This window comes from Rhizomucor pusillus (genome assembly GCF_041956525.1).
Source record: "Rhizomucor pusillus strain CBS 183.67 unplaced genomic scaffold VTP01scaffold_5, whole genome shotgun sequence".
Classification (NCBI taxonomy): Eukaryota; Fungi; Mucoromycota; class Mucoromycetes; order Mucorales; family Lichtheimiaceae; genus Rhizomucor; species Rhizomucor pusillus.
The window spans coordinates 269,714-294,420 of NW_027192147.1; the positions used below are offsets into that span (position 1 = coordinate 269,714).

The following is a 24,707-nucleotide window of genomic DNA, read 5'->3' on the forward strand; positions in this document are numbered from 1 at the left end:
ATCTTGCAACAGTCAGTCCTGCGCTGGACTTTTGGTTTTTTTTCTTTTCTCTCTCAGATGGGGAATGACGAGACTCCGGTCACCGGGTTGCCCTTTTAAAGCCAACCCGATCAAGAAAGTTGGCCCATTCGCCCTTCCCTTCCGACCGACATAGACCCGACCGAAAAGTGAGAGTGTGCAACGCCACTGGTTTAATACAAGATATACATAGATAGCAAATCTGCATCGGGCAAATACAACGGGGAAGGATGTGCTATCAATATCGTTTTTTTTTTGTTTGTTTATATTTTCTCATCTTTCTCTCTCTCTGTGTCTTCCTAACCGACCAAAGCGCGACGCCGCGTGGATCGTATAAAGAAACCGCATATCCAAATAAATAAAATTGCCCTCTCTACCTTACCTTTTTTTCTATCTATCTTGTACTCTCAGGAACGGGCGCTGTCTCTACCACGGTCGTCGGGTCCTACCATCGGAATTGATTGTGTTGTGTACGCGTGTGCGCAGAAAAAAAATAAAGGGCCGCGCTCTCACACACACACACACACACACGCACGCTCGGCTTTGCTGCCGACCGGCAAGGGACAGACGGATGAAAACTCACCAGTTAGACATACGCACATGCACATCATCCCTGAACCTTCTTTACTTACACAAAGGCACGATAGATAGGTAGATAGAACAAGAGAGACAGGCACACAGAGAAATCAATCTGTTGCAAACAATCGGTTCAATTTGCGCAATGGGCATTACCCACTCCACCCCCACTCCTTGCAACAAATTTCCTTTTTTTCTCTTTTTTCCTTCTCTCTCTCTTCGAGCCCCCAAGACTCATGCGAAAGATGACGGATAAAATGTCACGGGTAAGAAGGGAGCGGTGCGTCGATCCCGCAAAGGATGGAAAAACCTTTTTGAGCTTCCCGTGACCGAGCTGTCCAGCAAGGTTCGGGTCACCAGTTCCGCTATGCGAGGGGACCGTGTGAGCGTACGGAAGTATAAAGACTTTCTGTTTTTATTTTTGTATTGGTGATCTCCTTGTATGTAGCACGACGTAAGAAAAAGGCTATGTAAATGTAATCCTTGAAGGCAATTAGAAAAGGAAGCTCAGCCATCGAAGAACATGCCTGGAATCATAAAACCTAGTAACAAATGGGGATGACGAGAAAAGTAACATGCTAAACAAAGTTATTAAAAAGGCATAAAAAGAGGAAGAAGAACCGGAAACATGGTATATATACAGAATCAATCTTTTTCTTTTGTTTCTTAGAGGGCGAAAAGGACGATGGTGTCAATGGTGCGATTGGACCGTGGTCTTTTAAATGTCGGGACAAAGTGTTCATTGTTGTTGATCACATTTTGATTGTACTTCCTTCATCCCACGACCCTCGTTGATTCCATCGTCTTCAATTGCCAAATACTTGTAATTAAGGGAGTCATATCAGCAATCGAACGTCTCTTCACAATCAGGAAATATCTCAGCAGCCACAGTTCCTGTATTAGGTAGACATAGCCTTCGGGACCGTCCAAGGAGAGCATTGTCAATTTGAGACCTAAAATAGCGTTAGGATACAATGCGACTCATACGCGGGTAAGGGTATCTTCTTACCAGTAATAATGAACCCTATCGTTGTGCTTCACGCACTTTCGATGGGCTCGTGCTGGTCAGCTCATGCAGCATGTCCTTCATCGCCTTGGGACATTTTAGGGGTTTCTCCTTCATTCTTTTGAGGAGTCACCTGCATCTCTTTGGATGCCTTCGTGCACCCATACTCCTGGGCGCCATCCGTGAAAGCATCTTGCTTGCCTTTCTCCAGATTCAAGCGTTCTCGGGATTTTCCCATTTCGTAAGCATCTCTATTCTTGTTGTTTTCGAGGATAGGATCGATATCCGCAATTGAATCGACTACTGCACCGGTAGCAGGACCGTAACCGATGGTAGCAGTTTTTGGTGTTAGATGCCCGTAGCGTTGAAGATAATCATCAACCTTGTTTTGTTTCGCTAAGATTAATCCATCAAAGGTTGGTATCAAAGGCACGAGCTTCCAGAGCAAGTCAATGATGACGGCTTGGAAGAAGCAATTTGTTCATTTGAAGCAGAAGGAAAAGCGTACAAGTGGGCCATTTATGATATTGCCTTGAGTCTCAGAGACCGCATAATGGACTTTACCAAATATCTCGCAAGTGGTGGTTGAGTTACAGAAACATGAAATGAATGTTCTTGCATTCTCAAGGCTTGCTTAGGACATCTGAAAGGTTCCTATACACTCAAATGGATGCAGATAATTGAGCTTGATCTGTGCAAACAGGGTTCTTGTTCACAATTGATGCCAACAACGGATGAATGCTTGCTTTAAAGCACGACCATGTCTCGAACCTGTTCTGACAACGACGTAACAGAATAATTCTTTATCAATGCACAACTACTATGCACAAAGCCAAATCCTTTTCTCCCTTCCGACCGACGCTAAACCCGGGAAAGACTGCGTGTGCTATGCTGCTGGTATAATACAATATAGATAGCAAATCTGCATTGGGGAATACATGACAGACGACGAGATGTGATATCAATGGAGCTTTTTCTTTGTTTGTATGTTCCTAATCGACCAACTTGCGCCGCGTGGTTCGTATAAAGAAACCGTGTATCCAAGTAAGTACATTATACTCGTCTCTCTCTGACACTCTTCCTTTCAATCTTGTACAGTCGGTATATCTCAGGAACGCTACTTATTACGTCGGGTCCAACCATCGGAATTGATTGCGTATGTGTGTACGCTTGCGCTGAAAAGAGCCGCGCCTCTAGTCGTCGGCTTCGTTTTGCTCTCGGTTTTGCGCCCGATGAAAACTCTACACGTACGCACATGCATACATCCCTGAACATTGTTTTTCTTTACACGAAGAAGGAGAAAGAGATAATAGACATAGAAAATAAATCAATTGCAAGACCGCTGTTGCGAGTTGCGCAATGGGCATTTTCCCCCTTTTTGTGCTAGTATGCCCATTTTTTCTCTTTCTCACCCTCTTTTCTCCACGCCAACGCCCATAAAAAGCAAGTCGCTCTATATATTTCTTTCTATAATGCGAAAATGACGGGATGTGCAATGTCACGGGTTACAAGGTAACCACAAATTGCGTCGATCCCACACTGTAATGGTAGCGGTGATGGTGGTGGAAAAACCTTTTTGAGCTTCCCGTGACCCAGCTCTCCAGTATGGTGCGGGTCACAGTCCCCCCGGCCGCCTGACGCCATGCGACTTGAGCGTGTGAGTAAAGACTTTTTGATTGTTTGTTTATTTTTGTATCGGTGATCTCTTTGTAGCACGACATAAGAACAAGGCTATGTACATGTAGTCCTTGAAGGCAAATTAAAAAAGAAGAAAGAAAAGAGAAAGCATGCAAATGGGGGAGAGAGAGAGAACATTAAAGAAAGCCTTAAAAGAAAAAATGGTGTATGATCTGCTTAGGAAAAAGAAAAAAGAAAAAGAAAAAGAAAAAGCAAAGACTGAGAAAAGAGAAAAAGAGAAAAGGAAAAAAATGCACAGAAACAAGGGAAAAAAGGGGTTTGGAGAAAGAGGAGATGGCGAAAAAAAGATTACAAGTAGTTTTGCATATAGTTGCTGAATGAAGTGCGATGAGATGCAGAAGAGTTGTTGTTGTTGCTGTTGCCGTTGGACTTGTCCTTGTTGGTATGACGGTGGATCCGGATATGCTGGTTGAGGTTATCCGAACGCGAGAAGCGCTTGGAGCACGAGTGATAAGGGCATTCAAAGGGCTTCTCGAGGGTATGGATCGAGCGGATGTGTCGCTTGAGATGCTCAGACCGCTTGAACACCTTGCCGCAGTCGTCGTGCGTGCACGTAAACATCTTTTGGCCGGCAGCTGCTGGGTTGCTCGACACTCGGCGTCCACGAGATCGGGTTTGCTTGGCCTTTCCTCCTGCTGCTGCAGGGGTAGAAGAAGCTGGTGCTGCTGGTGCTGCTGGGGATGCACTGGAGCTTTCGCTGCTTGCAGAGGTAGAAGACGACCGTGTGCGGGGCTCGCCATCATCGCTGCCGCTGCTGCTGCTGCTTGCAGGAGGCATCACGGCGGTGGGCGCTGCCGTCAAGGCAGCGGCATCCATCACGTAGCTGGATGACGACAATGGGTGGGTGTAGAACTGCTGTGGAAATCCGTAAGCTTGGCTGCCTGCCATCGATGCCATCAACCCCGCAGAGAACCAGTCACCAGGAACATGAAGAGGCGGTGTCTCCAAGTAAGGACTATACAGTTCAGCTGCTGCACCTATACCAGAGCCTGAAGAGCATCGGCGCTTTTCATCGAGAGGGTGCGGCTGGTGCTGCTGTTGGTAAAACACATAGTCCTCATAGTCGTTCGTGGGCGAAGGCGTGAGCTGCTCCGTATCGGATAAGCTAGCTTCGCTGTTGCTTGAGAGAAGCTCTGCGTAGCTGAAGCGGCGCATATAGTCAAAGCTGCTGTTATCCTGACGGTACAAGCCCAGGTCAAGCGTAGCGGTCGTCGTCGATGAAGGGAAACCGCAATCGCCTGCGACCGTGGCGGCATCGAAAGAAGGCTGTTGAGAGGCAACGTGGATCTGAGGTGGCGAGTACATCTTGATGCTGTGTGTCGCGCAACTACATTGATTATAAATAAAATAATGATAGATATCAGTGTTAATTAAGATCTGTTTTTCTATATCCGTATAGCTCTCTCTCTTTTAGTGATCATCTCTTTGTCATACATACCTATAAGCGATGTGGATTTTTTTTAAAAAAAGAGGAAGGACAATGAACAAGTGATTGGAGAGAAAGCAGGTTCCACGCAGGAATCGCAAGAGAGGGAAGAGAGAGAGATTGAGATTAGAGTACTTTTTAGAAAAAAGAGTTGGTAACGGAAAGAAGCGAGCGAATGTTGGCCTTTTTGTATGCAGTTGAGGTTTCCTATCTCTGTCAAAAAGATAAGGGGAAAACTCAATAAATGAAAGTAAATCAGAAATAAGGGATGAACAGTGTGCTCGGATGCAAAGGAGAGCGGCGTGCAAAGAAAGCAGCTGGAGAAAGAGTGAGAAGGGAAGAGAGAAAAGAAGATGGAGATCAGAGGCGGAAGGGCGGCTACGCCCTTTTTATAAAAGCACAGTAATATTTTTAGTTGCCTAGAACTGCATAACACACGATATAGATCCGATGCATTAGATATACAAAACGAGCTATCTTGCCTTGTCCATAATTTCTTTTTTTTGAGCAGCATCAGCAACAACAAACAGGTTTGGCCATATCAACTTTAATCACCCAACTTTAGCTTTATGTTTGCTTGCCTTACACACACTCTCTCTATGCATATGGTCGATGACGATGGCGATAAATGATCAGCGTATAAACAAAACAGCATGCTGTCAATTGCCAATTCGATGAGGATGACAGCAGGGGAGCGTCCTGATTGCGTGGAATTGATTGGCAGGTTAGGACGACTAAATTTGACGACTTTGAACCCTGCGAGTTGATGATCGACGAGGTCCGCTTGTCAAGTCATCAGATTTCTGCAATGGGTCATGCGTTGAGAAAGGCTAGTGCTAACCTAACTAAATAGGCAATTCGCAAATCTGTGTGTGAGAGCACGCACCACCCAAGCAGCAGCAGCAGCAGCATGTGGTCCTGTGAGGGGAACGATGAACACGGAGTTTGACCAAACATGGCTTGCTCCCCAATTGTTCGCTTCATCCACCAATAATGTCAACTAGGAACGTGCTCACAGACCATCAGGTCGTGCGTCTCATCTATCTATTTGGCTCTCTCTCTCTCTATATGCATGCATCAACGCATGGTACATGCACTTTAATCCAAATTATTCTCCCCGGCGTCCTGCTCCCCTATGTACGTTACTAAATAGCTCTACCCAAAGCCGTCAATAAGCTCAGTTCCAGTCCCTCTTCTAGACCGCATGGGTGCCGCAACGATGAGCTTGTTGTTGTTGTTGATGATGATGAGAACACGCACGAGCCACGTTTGCATCACAGCATGAACTATAATGTTATAGCTCGGTCGCTTTTTTGGTTCCTGCTTTGACTTGGTTTTTTCTTTATCTCTCTTCCTCTCTTCACACATGTACATACACATGTTCTCGGTTCCACCAAGTGTTCCTTTTTTACTTTATATGTTTGTAATGGTACAACCCGAAAAAAATACAAAATTGAATTGAAGAAAAAATAACGATCTTATTCCTTGAGCTTCTCAATGCGGTCCATTAGTTTAGCGTGTCCGGGATTAGGTTCTATCCGTTCCGGTTTTGGTTCAAAAGCTCGTTCTTGGTGAATGTGGAACAGGCTCTCCTCGGGTATGTCGTGGATGGTCGGTGTGGGTGGGGGGAGTGATGGCTCAGGAATATTGTCAAACATGGATATGCGTCGCTGCTCGCTTCGGACGACGACCATCGGCCGTCCTTGTTCGTCAAACTCTGCACGCTCGACGTAGAATGGTCGCACTGGATAGTCGCTTCTGCGGCTCAGGTTGACGGCATCGGCCCGCGGAAGCAAGGCCACCACGCCTGCAACGCCGACTGCGACACCACCCAAGGTATTGTTGAGCACTCGACCAGGCACGCAGTATCCGAGTTCCACCGGGCGATCACTGTACGTTGGTCCTACCACACGGTCGCTCTCTGCCTTTTCCAACTCAAACGTCACACCAAGGTACTCGTAAACTTGCTCCGGCACAACCTCCTTCCGTGCCAGTTTGCGCTTGAATCCAGGTGCTCGCTTTTGCGCTACCATTTTCAGAAACTCGCGAAACTCTTGTGGTGACATTTGCGCAACGTAGTGTCGAGGCTGCTCTCGTCGCGCGGCCGGCCGCCGTGAATTCGGGAAGTTCTCCTTCCAGCGCTCCACAAACAAGACTGGTGTCATGCCTGACTTGAACGGTGTCTGATGCTCAGAAGTGTCAAGGTCGCTCAGCGTCACATACGAAGGTGTTGCTCGGCTCGGCAGGTTGCGCTTCATTCCCCATACTCCTTTTCGCTTGTCGCGAAACTGCGTCGTGTATACTTGTGCTAATGACCGATCGAAGCTGGCTAGCCGCGAACTACGCAGCACACCAGCAAATGTGTTGCTCATTGCGTGGGTGGGTGGGTGGGTGGGTGGGTGGGTGCGGTGGAGCTAAGTCGGCCAGTCTCGTGGCTTTTTTGTGAGAACCGTTCTCAATTCAATTCAGGGCCGATTTGCGAGGCCGCTGCTGCTGCTTGAAACCATCTCAAATTTTGCTACTATCAAAATACATAGTGATAGATGGAGGGAAAGAAAAGGATATGGAGACATGGTTTCCCTAAGAAAGCAAAATGCTATTTTCTCTCCTTTTTTACTGTCAAAATGCAAAAGAGGTCATTGTATGTGTGGTTTTGAAAGAATAATGGTTGCATAGAATGCTGTTGCCTCGTGTTGCAAAGACGTAGTATGTATTTACAGTTCCCAGCTGATAATAGGATACGACATATATCATTTCCTTCACTGCGCGGATGCTTCTCGCTTTTGCTCAGAACAAGGTGGAGAAACAGTTTTCCCTTGTTGTTTTTGCTGCTGCATTGTTACGTTCTTGTCATGGGGAATGTTCACGCTGTCGTCGTTTTGGTATCATTGTCAGCATCCAGACTTTGGATTTGACCGTCTAGCTTTTTATTGAGCATGTTTAAGGAGTCACTGCTGCTTCCACCGCCACTGCTGCTGCTGCTATTACTACTTTTGTCTTCCAACATGGGTGACCCTTGAGAGTCGTCGGCTGCAGACGAACTATTGCGCTGCTCCTCACCGGCGCCGTCAGACTGTTGCCCGGCGCTGCTGCCGGTATCCATGCTTTCCGCTGACTGCTGTTCTTCTTCTTCTTCCTCCTCCTGCTGCTGCTGATGCTCTACACTGCCTTCCAGCATCGCCACATTTTCCTTATCGGGCAACGATGCATTGAGCGTCGTCGTCATCGTCGTCCTTGGAGTATCATCGCTCCGGCGATGGCGGTGGCTGCTGCTGCTGCTATTTGCTTGTTGTTCAGGCGATCTGCTTTTGCTTCGCTTTGGGCTATCTGGTACTGCAGCGGGTTGGCTGCTACCGTTTTTATCGTTTTTGTTGTTATTTGTTGTTGTCACAGCATCTCCTTGTCGCTGATCGACTTGTTTGCGTGGCCGAAGCGAGTAACTTCTAGATAGTGATGGCTGTTGTTGTCTTGATGGTCGCTGTTCCTCAGGTTGGTTCTGCGGAGAAGAGGTATCAACGTTGAATGGAATTGGTTGTGAACTTACACTTGCTCGCGTACGAGCAGCAGTGCTTGACCCACTTGCAGAAACAGGATCTTTGCCTGTTATTTGTTCCTGACTCGTCGCAGGAGGACCTGTTGGCAAGTTGGGTGATGGAAGTTTCACGAGAAACATTTGCTGTTGAATAATGGGAGGATCATTGTTGCTGGCTGCTCCGTCGTTGGTATCATTGTCGCTGACTGCATGCTGAGACGTCGTCGTCGTTTTTGTTGTTGTTGTTGAAGCACCGTTACCGTTGGATCCATTCGAGTCGGCGCCGTTGCTGTTTGAGCTCGAATCAGCCATGCTTCCACTGACGTGCACAAGGAGAGAGAAAAAGCAAGCAAGCACAACCATCAAATTATAAGAGATTTGCACTACTGCCTTTCACGGAGCATAGGTCAAACCACAGACAGGATATTTACCTGCTAGGTGATCGCGGCTTCCTTGAACGTCTGCAGGCACGGGAAATCATGCGGTTGGCTGCTTCTTGCTTCTCCTTGAAATCACGCAGATATTCTTGATATTTCTAATTCGAGGTGATCAGTCCTTGCTTTCTTGCCCTATTTTTTGCTACATACTCTATACTCTTGTGTCTGCCGATACTGTTCAAGTCTGACGAGGTATTCATCCTTGGCTTGCATGGCGGTACGTTCGTATGCCTGCTTTTCTTCAGTGCTCAAGTTCTTCCATTGCTCGCCGATAATTTTGGCGATATCCGAAAACGTCAAGTTCTGGTCCTTGATTTTAGACCGTGCATGGTTCGAAAACATAATGTATGCAGACGGAGGCTTTGTCGGTGCATTTTTGTCAGGTTTGGGATGACGTCTGTAGCGTCGTTTGGGCCGCGACGCTGCAGGGAAGCTCGCTGCTGTGGTTGCGGAAGAACTTGCACCACTGTCTGCACCTCTTCCGTTGCCTAAATCATCGTTTTCTGCTGCTTCTTCATCCTCTATATCTTCATCGTCTTCGTCTTCTTCATCGTTGTTCAATGATGTTCCGCCACCGCTTTTTGGGTTCTGTATCCGCTTGCTACCGCCGCTGCCACCGCTGCTACCGCTCAGCCTCCCCGTGCTACTGGTAGCACTGCTGCTGCTAGCATCCGTGGTAGTGTTTGCAGTGCTGTATACGCCTCCTTGACCCGATGATGATCCGTAGCCACTGCTGCTCGGGGACGTTGGCAAATCGACCGTCGCCGCCAGCGGCGGCGCTGGTGGTGGTAACACCGTGCCCGAAGAATAAAATAACCCCGAAGATTCTAGAAGTAAAAGAACACCAAAGAACAAAAAATTTTGAGCTTGGCAGGTAATCTTAAAAGAAGGGCTCACGCAAATGGGTCTAACTTACTTGGCGGCGGCATCACGTTTAGTGGATGTGACGTGGGTATCCCTTTAGCGGTCGCTATCTCGCGTTGAATAAGCTACATTAAGGAGAGATCGACGTCAGAGTATGAAAAAAAGGTTTTTTTTAGCGCTAGCATGTCAGGTGTGTACTAGAACTTTTCAAGGAACATGATGGAACTATACTTACCCTCCTGTGACCTCGTTTCACACCCATGGCAATCATGTCCTCTTCTGTAATTTCGAACACCTAAATAGAACCCGAGGATAGAGACAAGAAACAACAGGAACAATCAGAGATCAGAACAAACATTGATATCACCCACACACCAAACAAGCAAGAAGAACATTCCTCCTTTTTGGTATCTTTGAAACGATATCTACCGCTGACAGAGAATCGAATCCTTCTTTTATAAAGATTGGCAGGTAACTTTTCAATTGACATTGTGAAAGAAAACGCTCGACCTCTTGATAGCCACGATGACTTCTCTCGATAGCTTCCGGCTCGTCTTCTCTACTATTCATGATGACGAGTGCATTTACTTGTGTTCTTTTTTCTTTCTTCTTTTGTTCCTTTACGTATCGGAATCAAAGTGGAAAGCGGCGGCCAAGCAGGAGTGGAAGAGAGGAAAAGAGAAAAGGAAGCTGGCTTTTATACATCGCCCCAGAAGGTCGGATCCAGCAGCTGTTGCCAAAACCCGGCATCATGGAGAAAGAGAGTATGTGCCCTGCTTTTTTTTTGCACTCCGGCAAGGGTTTCATGGATGCCTGGCTGCTCGACAAACTTGGAAATCACAGCAGCAAATGCCGGTTTACGATGAGATGGGGCAAAAAAAGTACACACATACACGGGGGCGCCGAAATGTTGCGCAACAATGCTGTTATTGTCCATATGACGTAAAATTTCTTACTAGACCAGAAATCTAAAAATCGCTGCGTTCGCCGGCGTGTCTGTTGCTCATGATGGCACCGAGTTGCTGGCGCCGTTGCTGCTCCAGTTTTGGGCACTCGTTGATGCGATGGCCCAGACCACCACAGAATGTGCATCCGCCTGATAATCCATACTTCTCCGATGGATCCTCCATAGCCGCCAGAAACGGTGGCACTCGTTGCTTGGCTTCCCGCAACAGTAACTTCAAGTCCAGGCGGATTTGCTCTGAGCAATGCTGGTTGATAAACGTCGTTGCTATGCCAGTCTTTCCGCTACGTCCGGTGCGACCGATGCGATGCACTATCCCGAAATCAACAAGTTTAGAAATATGCAAAATATCCAAATTAAAAAAAATTCGATCGCGCGAAACGACCGCATACCGTAATCTTCGATTTCCTTTGGCATATCAAAATTAATAACATGCTGAATTTCAGCGAAATCCAAGCCTTTGGATGCCACGTCCGTAGCAACCAGCACATCCTTTTTGAAAGACTTGAAAGACCGAATCGCAAATTCACGTTCCTCTTGCGCTATTGTGCGTTGCGAGGTTAGCGACTATTTTTTTCCCTTCATGCTCTTTTTGGCGCCATAGAACATTTTGGAAAACCTTACTTTTTCCGCCATGTATGGCAACAGCCTCGACACCCTTTAGCAGCAAATATTCATGGATATCATCGACGTCATTCTTGTTCTCAGCAAAGATCAGTACCTAAACTCTATTTAGTATCTTGGAATGAAACGCATAGAACTTTTCTCGTATACAAACAGGTGGTGGTGTCTTTTGTAAACATTCCAGCAGATACACCATTTTGGCTTCCTGCTTGACGTATTCAACTTCCTGAATAACGTCCAGGTTGGCAGCACCGGCTCGTCCAACGTTGACAACAAGCGGCTGTACCAGCGCAGACAGTGCAAACTCCTGGATCTTTTTGGGCATAGTGGCGGAATACAAAATAGTCTGTCTTTGTTTCTGTATCAAGTCAGTATAGTATAAGCATTACCCTCTTGCTCACCAACACAAACCTTAAAATACGACATGATATTGCGCACATCCTCTTCAAAACCTAAATCGATCATTCTATCGGCTTCGTCCATGCATAGGTATTTACAGATATCGAGATTGATCTTTTTGCGTGTCAGCATATCCATCAGCCGTCCCGGCGTTGCAACCACCATGTGAGGTCCTCTATCGTCATGATGTGAACGTGAGCATCATCCTGTTCAGTCAATGATATTCAGTACAACCCTTACTTGTCCAGAACATGCTGCTGCTCGCGCATGTTTATACCGCCAATGCAGAGCAACGTCCGTAACTGTGGATAGTCTGCTTTGGCTAACGCATCCGCCATTTGACATAACCCTTCATATGTTTGTCGTGCCAATTCACGCTAATTCAGGTACATAGGTAAGAATGGCATGCTATCTACGTTGACTGATCTACTCGCGTTTAATACTTACTGATGGACATAGAATCATACCAATCGGTCCTTCTCCTCGCACCAAAGGTAATCGGACTTCGGCCTCCAAAGCTTGCATAATCAGAGGCAACGAGAACGATAACGTTTTGCCTGATCCGGTGAATGCAATGCCAATCATATCACGCCCTGCTAAACTAAATATGCATTTCTGCATCAATTCCCCAATCGTGACCAAAAATATATAGCACCATCGTTTGACACTTACGCAACCGGTAAACCTTGTATCTGGATAGGCGTTGGTTTCATTATTTTCTTTTCTTTTAGGTAGTCAAGAATAGGTTGTGGAAATTTCATGTCCTAATTACGCACATCAGACGAGCAATGCTCTTTCAAGGAAGCCTCTGGTGTAGTCACTTACTCGGAAGTTGTTAATGGGAGGCACAGGATTGTTGCCTTCAACGATAATGTGGTATTTTTTGCGTATAGCATCATTTTCACGCTCTGATGCTTCTCGGATATGTCGTGGTGGCTGCCAGCTATAAATGAAATCAGAAAGGATATTCCTTTTTGTTTCAAAGCCTTGCAAACATGACAACAAACCTTGTACGCATTGGCTCGGTGTACTGCACGCCCTGAGCAGCTTCCTGTACGGATACCAAAGCTTTGTGTCGCGCCTGCGCTTCCTCGATCCTCCTTTCCTCCTCTAGTCGTTTCTCTTCTTCGGTTTTTTCTGTACATCGATCTCTCTGTCAGATATACATTCAGAGAGCTAACGTTGCGTGTACCCTACTTACCAGTAGCGCCCCTCTGTCTCCTGCTCTCGACAGCCTGATCTAACAGACTCTGAGTTGCCCGGGGTCCGGTAGATACAGACTCCTCTTCTTCAGGTGTTTCTCTCGCTGATTGATCAGTCACTCGGCGCTGTGTTGCATATTTTTGAAGTTTCTCCAGTCGACGCTGTTTCAGTGGAACGTATGGAACGTAATTCTCATCGTCTGACAGATCGTGTGTCTAAAACTTCGTCAATGCCTTCAAGAATTCAAAAATAGCTGCAAAGATCAACCTACATTCGAGCTCATGCCACCTGAAATGGGGAGGTTTGAAAAGGGAAACAGTATCCGTCAAAGCGCGGATTCCATACTTGGAAATCCATGGCAACCAGCAGCTCCGCAGTCTTCATTTTGTACGCGCAAGTGGCTTCCGTGGATGCATACCCTTAGTGAAGCCTATGCTGGTTTTTAGTTGAAAATCTAGGGCTCTACTTGCCGTATTAGATAGCTAATTGAATTAAATACGTTTTGGAGATTTTTGGATGGAGTTATTTGCACCAGAATATCTCCTAATATCAACAATGTCAGATTCGTCTATATGAAGTAGTCGATGATTTAAGAGAATCACGCTCTGAAACACTGCACAAAATACATCTATTTGAAGGCTGCGGGCATATGACTGCATAGTATTCATGATCGACAAATTTACAAATACCAATAAGGACCTGGTGCTGCTAGACATCCTCGCATTACTTGTCAGTGCTGTCAAATACTTTATACTTACGTTGGACCCAGACATAGAATGCTGATTATAGTTATACTATCAGTATAGCACCAAGTCATTCCACTCTTCGATTTAATGCTTCCGACCGGATCAACGCGGTTTTTCTACAGTAAGCATGGATATTATTGCTTCAGAAAGCAACAGTGTTTTCTTTGTTCAAGCCCAACCTAATCATTATTATTTACTTTGAACAGTATTTACTCCCTTTGTCCGTTCAGTACATATTCGAGAAATCTTTGATTTCTTTGTTTTATATAATACATTGGAGCCACATACTACATATTCTGCCAAGAACTTCGCCAAGCGGGAGGAGACAGAGCATAGATCACGTTTCTCCATGTTCAAAGTTGCTATTTAAAGATTATGATAGCTTTTAACCATTACCATTACCAGAACATGGACGTCAAACGAAGGAAGCCCAAATTCTTAAGCATGCAAACACGAGACCTGCAAAGTGACGGTCCTAAAAAGACGCTGGTACGAGATTCCTGAATCTACGCAGGACAGCAACGGCCATATTTCCCAAAAAGTTGGAATAAGCTTGAGTTACTTTGCAGCACAGTGCAAACCAGCGCATTTTCGAGAGGATGAAGAGTGCCGACGGTGCATCAGCGGGAGCAGTGTCAACAACGCCAGTTGAAAAGAATTTTCTCTTCCGGATCAGCATTTTATTATTTGCAGCAGAAGCAGCAGCGAGATGTATTCACGCCACACACAACATGTATTGCGTTTATGTATATTCAAAGGCAAAAAATGCCTGCGCACAGTGATGGAAGGTGGAGAAAACCGTCCCAGAATTTTTTTTAGCTGCACCGGCAGCAGCGTATGGTAAATGGAGGATCGCCAATGTGCGTTGCGTTCGGGATTTAGCGCTGCCTCCGCCGCCGCTCTTCTGTGCACATGCTCTACTCCATGTTTCCCAATTAGATTAATCCGCCCAGCATGTCGCCTGCAGTGATAGCAGGGGTAAAAATACTCAGCTATTTACACTGCAGCTACTGGAAGCAAAAGCTAAATACAAAAAAGATAAAATTAAAAGGTGCAGCAGCAACAGCAGCCATTGCTCCACCACCGGAGAAAGCACCGATAAGCGCTAGCCAACCTGCAACGGAAAAACACAAACCCTTACCTTTTGGAAAGATTTTTTGATCACACCCGTCACTTAGTCAAAGAAGCACTGATATCGAACGAGATCAAAACATGATGTTGAACATAAATATCAAATTGCAACCTCGTGGTATTTGTGCTTGACATAACTGTCATCATCTCATTCAGACAACACACGTAGGAGGTGTGAGGGTAATAAAACATGTATTGATTATTATCTGTGCCCAAATAAAGACTCGCACTGAAATGGTATAGAGCATGCCTTGCTTGAGAAGCACTAGTCGCGTTCTTTGCTTTGCTCTATTTACAAGAAAAATAAGCGTTCAGGACCCGGCTGCTACGGAGCACACGGTACTGGAGACTGGCCGCGTTCGTCGCTCTCACTGTCGGCGCTATCTCGGGATAGATCCGAAGTCGTTGGAGCTGTGTATATACATCAATTCCCCGATTCTATCACTAGGAGGCGAGAATTTCTCCTTCTTGTTGATCTAGTGCAGCGTGTCAACTATATGTGTGGGTATATGTGACGCCTGCGAGATTGGCCTTGCACGTTCGCCATCACAAATGTATGCAACCTTATGATCAGATTGCACAATAGTGAAATGAAAAAAGCTACATCTTCGTCCACAATGTTATCACTAGATACAATCGCAGATTGGCAGGTGGCTCGGATAGACATCGAGACACGTAGCACTAACTGATCAATAATACCATTCTTGGGACTGGTTATCTGCATGAGATGCGGATAGCAGTTATTAAATAAGCATTTAGCGTGGGTGGACGGATTTATCAGATGTTTTGGCGGCGCCAGGGCGGAAGCGAAGCTAGCTGCCCCTGAGATTAAGGGCAACAAGCGTGGGTTTCCGCTAAAAACATAACGCATCTGATCTTAGCATCAGATAGTGAGACAAAGTGAGATGTGAACGTGTGTGACCAAGCTTTCCAAACATTGGTTTAATTAAGCGAGCAAAAACCAGCTCATCAGGTGATTCGCAAGGGCAATGGGCAATAAATTGCCGTGACAACGAGCGCGTCGTTGTTAAGATCTAAAATTTGTCATGTCACAACTTCATCACATCAGGGGAGACCAAGAACCCCGAAAATAGCCAGGGCTCAAATGTGTCGATCCCTTTATTTTCACTTGCAAAGGAAGCTGGCCGAATAGAGAACGTGCGAAAAATTTTGCAGGAGATGTCGCCATGGAAAAATTTTTGCGGTGATAAAGTGAGAAAAAGCTGGGGGAAAGGGGGGGAAACAGTCATGGAAAGATATCTGTTTATCTCATTGCTTCATTTCTTCACGGGTTGTGGTTGCTGTTTGCAACCGTTGCCTCTAGTTTTTTTCTTTTAATTCATCGAGTGTATCTGATAGGCTCTAAGTGAAAAGCAGGGTCATGGCATGATTCTGTAGAAACCCCATGCTGCCTTCCCTGGAAACCACAGCCAGTAGGGTGGTGCACGAGCAATCTGTGATGATCCGATTCTGGGGGTGTTTCGGAGTGCTTGGGGGGACAGTCTCGAACCTGCAGAGAAATTTCGGCGTCATCGTTAGCCAACGAGAGCCAACCAGATGGGCATCCAGACGCAATTGCCAGCACGTTCTCCGGTGCACGTTCAAAATCTGGTTCACTGTGACGGGCTAACAAATCGATGATGCCGCAATGCTTGCACTATATAAAGAATCAGATTTCTCTCACACACACCCCCTTTTCTTCATTATCCCCAGGATACTCTTCTTCTCTATCCTTTTGCCCATCTATCTCGATATCATCACATCGATATGAGCGACTTGAACTGGTGCACATACTGCGACAGCGCTATTAGCTCTCAATCCGTATGTATCGCACGGATGGATTTCATTTGCAACCACAGCAAAAATAACTCACACATCTTGCTCACATTAGAATTCCTTGTATTGCTCTGAAGAATGCCTGCGGGCAGACGCCTTAAATCATCATCCTCTACTCGGTTACGACTGGCACGAATTTAAAAACTTCCCTCGACGAACATCTACTGCTACTATCTCTACTACTTGCTCTTCATCGGCCACGTCGCCTGGACTTTCGTCTACTGCATCATCATCTGCTGCATCGTCACCTGTTCCATCTTACACACTCCCATCACCGGGTATTCACATTTCTCGGACACACCGACTGTCTCCTCCTGCACTGGAACTCGAACCACGCTCAACGCACGAAATCGAACCTATCTATTTGACTAGACAGCCATTTGTACCCGTAAAAAAGCCTGCATCAACGACGACGACAACCACTACTACTCTTACTACCCTGAAGCATAGCATTTTCTTCAACTGATGATACCATTTTGCCCCTTTTTCGTTTCTATTTCCTCCACTATGTCCATTAATTTTTTCCCATTCTGTAAATATGCGCTCGAAAAAAATCATGTCATGCAAACAAACATCATACGATTAGAAAACCATGTTATTTAAAAAGTGCTACGAAATCGAATCACAAGTGACGCGTTTGTGCCTTGCGAACGATAAAGGGAAGAAAAAGGGAGCATGGTTACCAGACCTCAACAGTGACCACGATGTGGGGTACCTGGATGATATCGTCCTGCATTGGATCACACGCACGCACTCAAAGGTCAAATATGTTAAGGTGGTGGAGCACATCTCTCTTTCTCTTTCTCTCCCTTGCAGCAGCACCAGCACCAGCAGTTTTACTGTCAAGTGTTTCTTTTTTGCGCTTCTTTTCCCCCCTTAGCTGCTCCCCTGGGTATTACTGCTTTTACGACAATAATAGGCCACACGCATAGGCGCACGCAATGAAGTTTGCATCGCCCTTTTGTGGTTGTGCTAATGATCCTAATGTAAGAAAGCGTTTATGCTGTCAAAAAACTCTATTGTAAACTTTTTGTCGCCTGACCCAAGCATTAGCCTCATCCTCTAGAGTTGGATCCGTGTATGCGAGAAACGCAGGTAGATCGCTGTACGACACGGCTATTTGTTCTAAGTGTGGTTTGTTTCTATACAGATCGCTCGATGCCGTGATCCCGCTTGTCTTTGTTCTATTGTCTCTGGTGGTCAATATTCGGCGCCGCATACGTACCTGGCGATCTCGACGCCAGTGTCGTCTCGATCCGCATTCGCTGCGTCTTCCAACAAGTAAGGATGCGGCTATATTACGCCGCAGTCTGGTACTTTTGGTCCTGATTCTTCTCGAGATAAGCTGCTGGGCATTTTTGTTTGCTTGGCGACTCGAGAGTGCAATCCTGGAGCACGGAGCTAGCTTCAATGCAGCCTGCGGTACACCGCTTTACCAGGTGGTTGATCCTGGTCTTGCACTTATACCCAGAGTACGTCAGAAATATAAAGAAAACAAGGCAGAGCTTGCACCCGTTCTAACATTGTATCATGGAATAGATTTACATGCTCATACTTCTCATTAAGTCTTTTACCACACCTACTGATCCTGTAGCACCATCCCGATTTACACTGTATAATCCACACTTTTTAATGTTTTACATGCTTTCCTGCATATCAGCATCCGTTCGATGTTTCTCGTATTTCTTCACGGCATCCGAATGGGTCACTTCACCTGCGACCGAGAAATCATTTGCAGTTATCGACTTGCTGATCAGCATCATCATATTCTTCATCAGCGCTACCACGCCTAACGAATTGAACCAAGGCGAGCTGCTTGATATTGATGATCCCGACGAAGGCATCATGGTCCTTCACGACGGTCGCGTCGTGCGAAACGTGAGCTATCAGAGGAAAAAGTCAAATAATGATATGACTCGTTTGGACTGAATTACGTTTATCTCACCAGGGACGTATTTTGAGCTTGGAAGCAAATGCCTCGCCGCTGTCAAGCATCACGTTTGGTTGGATGAATAGCTTGCTACACAGTGCCTACAAAAAACCATTAGACGCTGGATGCCTCTGGGCATTACCACTGCGCTTACGTGCACAGGAGAATTATCGTTACTTCCAATCAGTGCGACAGTCATCGTCGGCGGCAACAGTTGCAGCATCAAGTAGTCTTATCCGTGATATCTACCGAGCCAACAGACGTTCAATCCACTATCAATTTGCAACAGCTATCGTGGCGGTCGCACTTCACTATGCCAATCCGTTCTTACTATACAAGTTGCTGCAATTCATCCAGGTTCCATCGGGTGATGACCAGCCTCGACTCTTTGGATATCTTTTGTGTGTTGCCATGTTTTGCTGCAATGTCGTTAGCACCCTTGTGGCGTCTCAGACGTTACTTTGGGGACGAAGATGGCATGTCACGATGAACAATATGCTCCACTCGGAAACATTCGCACATACACTTGCAAAGGATTCGAAAGGCAAGAATGGAAACCAGGGTATCAACATGATGAGCCAAGATATCGAAGGCCTGGCCGAAGTAACATCATATTTACATGTAGGTTCCTTGAGTCTGGTTTTCATTTAAGCTTGAAAAGAACAATATCAGTTGCTTATCTTGTCCTGTACATAGATTTTCTACACCTGTCCTTTGGAGATATTAGCTGGTGTGATTTTTCTTTACTGCTTGCTAGGCAATGCCTTTCTAGCCGGTCTCTGTGTCATGGTGATTGCGTTGCCATCAACGCAGTATATCAGCCGCCGTTTGTTCAAGATCCAAAAGCAGCTGACAGAAGCAAAATCATGGCGCATACGTCTCACCAAGGAACTTCTAGAGAGCATAAGGACGACCAAATTGTTGGCATGGGAACACAAATGGGAGCAGATCATCATGGTATGTACACTTAGCTTGCATTCAAAATTTGCTTGTAGTAACTTAAACAATGGTATTAGACTGTACGGGACGACGAGCTTGTCAAACTCGTCAAGTTATATACGCAGAATACAATTTTAAATCTGATTTGGTTCACAACACCAGTTCTTGTCACGACAATAGCTTTTGCGTGGTACACGCTTGTGGACAAGAAGCATTTGGATCCAAGGTAAGCTAACCCTTTGAAATATCAATGCTTTGCCTTTTGATAGTTAAAATCTGTTTTTTTTTCAGTACGGCATTTGTGAGCATTGTCTTGTTTTCCATGCTACGCGATCCACTCAACGTCTTGCCTCAGGCTTACATGGCATACAATGATGCGAAAATCAGCCTAGCTCACATTACTGCATATTTGAACACCCCAAAAAAGAAATCAGAGCGAAATAATTCACCATTCATCGACGAAAATACAGCCATTCCATACGAAGAACAGGTGAGGGTAGCTTTCAACGCTGCCAGTTTCCAGCTGCCCAGCGACGATAGCGATGATCAACAACAACAACAGTACTGGTTCCAAGTACCGCGCCTCGAATTCCCGCCTCACTGTCTTTCGATCGTTACCGGGCGGCCTTTGAGTGGAAAAACAACACTGCTGCGTGCGCTTCTAGGCGAGATCCCACTTGCTTCCGGCACGGTGCTAATCCCGTCCCAACGTTTCAAAGATAGTCGTACACGCGATCAAAAGAACAGTAGTCTGTATGCTCACCGCGTTGCATATGTACCCCAAACACCATGGATACAGAACAATACAGTTCGGGAGAATATCTTGTTCTTCGAGCCCTGGGACGATGCAAGGTACCGAGCAGTTCTATACCAATGCGAATTAATACGGGATTTGGCACTGCTCGAAAACGGAGACTTGACGTTGATCGGCGACCGAGGTGTACCGTTGCCAGAAAGCTTGAAACACAAAATCTCGCTCGCGCGCGCAGTCTACTCGCGAGCCAAAACTGTACTGATCGACGATATTTTCTCTTCGCTTGATCGCCACACCTCCCGGTTGTTGCTTGACAAGTGCATCGGGGGCGAGTTGATGGTACACCGGACCATCGTTGCTGTCATATCGGATATCGGTCCTTGGATCCGGGATGCACGACTGGTGGTTAAAATGGATCAGTTTGAAGTGATCTCTGTGGAAACACAAGATACCCTCAATGACTGGATCGAAGCTAATCAGATGCGATCCGATTTACTTACGCAGCAAGATGCTAACGACGATCGAATCGATACTTTGTTTGAGCAGTATGATATCTTTGCAGATGACGAATTATTCGATGAAAGTTCAGTCATGCGCGAGTCAACGAGAATAACCGAGGACATGATACCCGAACCCACAAAGCCAAAGAGGACCGCGTATACAACGTATTTCGGAGCATGTGGTGGCTGGCAGTTTTGGTCCGTCGCTGTACTATTTACGGTTCTTGCTCGAATGTCGACTATTACGGAAAGCTATTGGCTCAAGGTAAAGGATGTGCAAATCTGGCTTTGCGTGTATATGGATATTTAACAAGATGATTTGTAGTTATGGTCAACGATGCGGCAAGGAGTGCAACCTTATTGGATAGAATCAACGGTCAATCGCTACGTTTTGATATATCTTGCGATATGCATGACAACAGTGCTGTTCAATTTCATCAGGACACTCCTCCAGTACCGCGGTTCTCTGCGTGCATCGCATCGACTTTTCGGACAGCTACTTCAGGCTATTTGCCATGCGCCTCTAGTATTCTTTGAAACGACCACTATGGAGCAGATCCTAAATCGATTCAACAAAGATATCGAAACGATTGATTCGAGTATTGGATGGCATGTCAATTCTCTGCTTCAAACAACCGTCGGTGTGTTTGGTGTCGTTTTGACAATCTGCAACATACTACCAGAATTCTACATTGCTGGTCTAATTGCCGGTAAAGTAGCGAAGCTTTAAAATTACATGTATTTTCTTTTCTAATGTCGTTATAATAGCGTTCGCGTATGCATACATTGGTATCATATATGTGCGAGCTTCACGTGTACTCAAGAAGCTGAATGCCGCAAGTCGGTCACCTATTTACACATTGTACGATGATGCAACAGCTGGCTTGGAAGTTATCCGCGCATATGGCGAAACTAGAGCGATCATGAAGAAGATGTTCCATTTACTGGATGAAAATATGCGACCATTCTATACGCTGTGGACGACAAATCGATGGCTCTTTGTACGTGTCGAATTTGTGGGTGCCATCCTGTCACTTTTTATCGGCGTGTTCCTTGTATACAAATCTACCGATGCTGGTCTCGCTGGCATAGCTCTCACATTTGCTACCTATCTGCTGGAATACATCTATTGGGTGATGCGGCAATCGACCACTGTAGATATGCAGTTTGAAGCCGTGGAGCGAATTAACGAGTACACTGAAATGCCTCAAGAACCGCCAGGTGTAGTAGAAGGATCGCGACCACCTGCCGCTGTAAGTAGAATAAGAGAGACTCTCTGATACGGAAATGCTCGGAACTAAACATATGTGATTACTTAGTGGCCGACAACAGCAGCTATACAAGTGCGAGATCTGACTGTGGTTATCGGAGAAGACGAAGAGCAAGTTTTGAAACATGTATCCTTTAACATTCATCCGGGCGAAAAGATCGCCATTGTTGGACGTCCGGGTGCAGAAAAAGAAGCTCTCGTTTCGTGTTTGTTTCGATTCACCGAGCCCGTGCGTGGCTACATTAAGGTGGACGGCGTCAACGTTGCTTGGGTAAATGATAGTTTACAGTACAAGTCTGCTGTATACGATACTTACTGTGCCCGTTTTTGTAGATTGGAGTGCAGGATCTGAGATCACGGATAACATATATATCCAAAGATGGCGAAATCTTGCGAGGATCGGTAAGAACGAGCTTTCAGTGCTGTAAGCATTGTTCGCTGTAAAACAAACAATTTTTGCATAGATTCGCAGCAACTTGGATCCGTTCGGTGAATACGATGATTATGAATTATTCCAAGTCCTAAAACGCGTTCACCTCGTATCTGATGAGAGCGAACAAGACACTGATAACAAGGAGCGGTCTCCAGCAAAGATAACAGATCTAGATATGCCGATCGGTCCTAACCTATCCGCAGCTGAGCGGCAGTTACTATGTATTGCTCGAGCATTACTTCGTGATTGCACGAAGTTAGTTGTCTACGAAGAAGCAGAGTTGCTGCCTGCAGAAGAAATTCAAGTTTACAGCGTTATCCAGCAAGAAATGGCTGATTCGGTGAGTTGCGAAAAGGAAATACTAATTTTCCTTCTTGTGCTCACATATCTGATACTTGTTACCATAGACGGTCCTCGTCCTTCCTTTCCGGTTACAGCATGCATTGCGTTACGATAGGGTACGTGAAAAGGAACAACATGGTTGAAAAGTATCACGAATTAACTCTTTAGTATGTAGGTCATGGTCTTTGAGCAGGGGAACCTTGTCGAATTTGATCAGCCAGCGGAACTTTTAGATAACAACCAAACGCTCTTCCGGTCGCTCATGGAACGTGCAGGTATCATGGACACTTCTTTAGAACAAGACGCATATTATGAATCAGATACATAAAAAATGGGATAAAGACATGCATGCAATTTTTTATTCCGCTTGTTCATACAGGACTAAACTTGCTCGCTTGTAGCTTGGCATAGAATGCGTCGCGTTTTTGGACTGACGGGATGTGGTAATAGTACCAGTATGTGTAGCCGGCAATCATACCAAGACTGAATGCGCCGCCAATATCACGGATAGCTCCTTTACGGAATTTGCCAACGACGCGACCAACCATGGTTCTGTGATGTAAAAGCGTTGTAGGAAAGCAAAGGAAAGAAGAAAAGGGCCCAAACAAAGAATTTATGCAGTATCTGAGAATCTGAGTTTTCCCAAGCTGCAAAAACATCGATTGTTGCTATGCTGGGACTTGGTCTTTTTTTTTGTTTTCCCTTTGATGAATTATGAACATACAAGAAGGTCATAAATGGGTCATCTTAGCTCAACCATGAAAGCAATTTTCGGCTGGAATACGTAATACGGAAATGGAAAAAGACTAGGCGTCCCAAAATTGATTTCACTACAACTTTAAGTATGAGTAGACTATGTAGTAGCTTAGATCGAAATGACATTCTAGGTTTAATAATGTAATCACAGTCAGCACCTGCTGCTTTTTTCTACGTGCACCAATATCTTTGTATATATATGTACTGGCATGCATGGAATAACTATAAAGACGTTTAAGGTATAGATAGTTCACGCCAATGCGTATTCGATGAATCAGTCCACCGACGAGGGAGGTATGTATCAATAACGACGGTAATTTGTACTCTCGGCATGATATCCGCTCTTGATGGATGCTTCGTCGAAAGAATGGCGTATATAGTGGCGGTAAGAGTGATTGTGCCGCTTTCCGAGCATTTGACGTCGCGCAATGCAGCTACCAACAAAAAAACCGCAAGCTATGATTTGGCACGCGCATGCTGCGCCGGTAATGTACACTTCGGGACCCCAGTAATACAGTAGACCGTCCACAGCACGTTCCAGTGCCTCGAAGAAGGTGCGGTAGATACCAACAGATACCGCCAAACTCAGCGCACCACATACACAGCCAGCTATGCTCGCAAGTCCTCCTAGAATAGGCAGTATATTATTCGTTCGCATCCTGCGCATCAGCATGGGCACTGTTGTGAAATAGATATTGCGCATTATTTTCGATGGTCAAAACTATCTTTCTCCGTCCTCCCATTTTGGTGATGTACTTGCCGCAGACACTGATAAAAGATAGAACGGCAGCCGGCATGACCAGCACGCTGACCTTTTGCAATGCAAGAGCAGACTTGAGTTCTGTAGATATGATCTGACTGATTTTATTCCCAGCATCGGGATCTACGCTGTTGATCTGCGCTAATTGATTCACATCTTTGGAATTTCCCGCAAAGCTTATAAGTTGATCTCTGTATGACGAGTGCTCAAACGACAGATTACCTATTTGATAGCCGAAAGAGCTTGGGGAGCAGCTTGCGATCTGGCTCTTGTTACTGTAAATGCATGAATTGTAGATGCCATATCGGATTGACTGGCCCGTCTTTGTTTGAATCGCTTGAACAACAAAAGTCTCCGCAAGAACGGAGCTGCTGATGGTTGTTCCTAGATTCGAGAATATCCACAGCACCAGAGCAAACAGCGAAAACAACAGAGCAATGTAGTGGGAGCGTTTATACGCCATCGCAAGGAAATACAAGGAGGAGGAAGATGAAAAGAAGAAAACAAGCTCACGCAAGCGCACAGAAATCAGAACGACGCTAAATTCTGCAAATTAAAAAATG

General features: G+C 45.7%; 8 protein-coding genes across 8 annotated transcripts; 2 read left to right on the top strand and 6 right to left on the bottom strand.

The window, feature by feature from the left end:
* Window positions 1–1,664: 1,664 nt before the first annotated feature.
* VTP01DRAFT_8217 (uncharacterized protein) lies at window positions 1,665–2,085 on the bottom strand (the record flags this gene model as incomplete). Its single annotated transcript, XM_069387314.1, has 2 exons — window positions 1,665–1,996; window positions 2,061–2,085. 2 exons carry the CDS (start codon window positions 2,083–2,085, stop codon window positions 1,665–1,667), a joined length of 357 nt encoding a protein of 118 aa, XP_069241095.1.
* Window positions 2,086–3,586: 1,501 nt separating this feature from the next.
* On the bottom strand, window positions 3,587–4,603 carry VTP01DRAFT_8218 (uncharacterized protein; the record flags this gene model as incomplete). The annotated part of the gene is made up of 1 exon (XM_069387315.1): window positions 3,587–4,603. The coding sequence occupies one exon, from the start codon at window positions 4,601–4,603 to the stop codon at window positions 3,587–3,589; it is 1,017 nt and encodes a 338-aa protein (XP_069241096.1).
* A 1,599-nt stretch (window positions 4,604–6,202) lies between these two features.
* Window positions 6,203–7,096, bottom strand: VTP01DRAFT_8219 (mitochondrial 37S ribosomal protein bS1m; the record flags this gene model as incomplete). Its single annotated transcript, XM_069387316.1, has 1 exon — window positions 6,203–7,096. The coding sequence occupies one exon, from the start codon at window positions 7,094–7,096 to the stop codon at window positions 6,203–6,205; it is 894 nt and encodes a 297-aa protein (XP_069241097.1).
* Window positions 7,097–7,587: 491 nt separating this feature from the next.
* Window positions 7,588–10,127, bottom strand: VTP01DRAFT_8220 (uncharacterized protein; the record flags this gene model as incomplete). Its single annotated transcript, XM_069387318.1, has 6 exons — window positions 7,588–8,575; window positions 8,688–8,791; window positions 8,844–9,520; window positions 9,610–9,682; window positions 9,793–9,852; window positions 9,987–10,127. The coding sequence occupies 6 exons, from the start codon at window positions 10,125–10,127 to the stop codon at window positions 7,588–7,590; spliced, it is 2,043 nt and encodes a 680-aa protein (XP_069241098.1).
* A 398-nt stretch (window positions 10,128–10,525) lies between these two features.
* On the bottom strand, window positions 10,526–13,030 carry VTP01DRAFT_8221 (uncharacterized protein; the record flags this gene model as incomplete). The annotated part of the gene is made up of 12 exons (XM_069387319.1): window positions 10,526–10,833; window positions 10,914–11,063; window positions 11,146–11,242; window positions 11,300–11,503; window positions 11,557–11,719; window positions 11,785–11,921; window positions 11,992–12,145; window positions 12,217–12,308; window positions 12,370–12,487; window positions 12,552–12,681; window positions 12,746–12,962; window positions 13,019–13,030. The coding sequence occupies 12 exons, from the start codon at window positions 13,028–13,030 to the stop codon at window positions 10,526–10,528; spliced, it is 1,782 nt and encodes a 593-aa protein (XP_069241099.1).
* Window positions 13,031–16,391: 3,361 nt separating this feature from the next.
* VTP01DRAFT_8222 (uncharacterized protein) lies at window positions 16,392–16,926 on the top strand (the record flags this gene model as incomplete). Its single annotated transcript, XM_069387320.1, has 2 exons — window positions 16,392–16,445; window positions 16,516–16,926. The coding sequence occupies 2 exons, from the start codon at window positions 16,392–16,394 to the stop codon at window positions 16,924–16,926; spliced, it is 465 nt and encodes a 154-aa protein (XP_069241100.1).
* Window positions 16,927–17,401: 475 nt separating this feature from the next.
* On the top strand, window positions 17,402–22,956 carry VTP01DRAFT_8223 (uncharacterized protein; the record flags this gene model as incomplete). Its single annotated transcript, XM_069387321.1, has 15 exons — window positions 17,402–17,446; window positions 17,514–17,551; window positions 17,611–17,932; window positions 18,000–18,338; window positions 18,409–19,011; window positions 19,087–19,347; window positions 19,407–19,555; window positions 19,621–20,848; window positions 20,909–21,293; window positions 21,352–21,836; window positions 21,903–22,124; window positions 22,187–22,255; window positions 22,318–22,626; window positions 22,694–22,744; window positions 22,804–22,956. The coding sequence occupies 15 exons, from the start codon at window positions 17,402–17,404 to the stop codon at window positions 22,954–22,956; spliced, it is 4,659 nt and encodes a 1,552-aa protein (XP_069241101.1).
* Window positions 22,957–23,685: 729 nt separating this feature from the next.
* VTP01DRAFT_8224 (uncharacterized protein) lies at window positions 23,686–24,607 on the bottom strand (the record flags this gene model as incomplete). Its single annotated transcript, XM_069387322.1, has 2 exons — window positions 23,686–24,062; window positions 24,145–24,607. The coding sequence occupies 2 exons, from the start codon at window positions 24,605–24,607 to the stop codon at window positions 23,686–23,688; spliced, it is 840 nt and encodes a 279-aa protein (XP_069241102.1).
* Window positions 24,608–24,707: the final 100 nt, after the last annotated feature.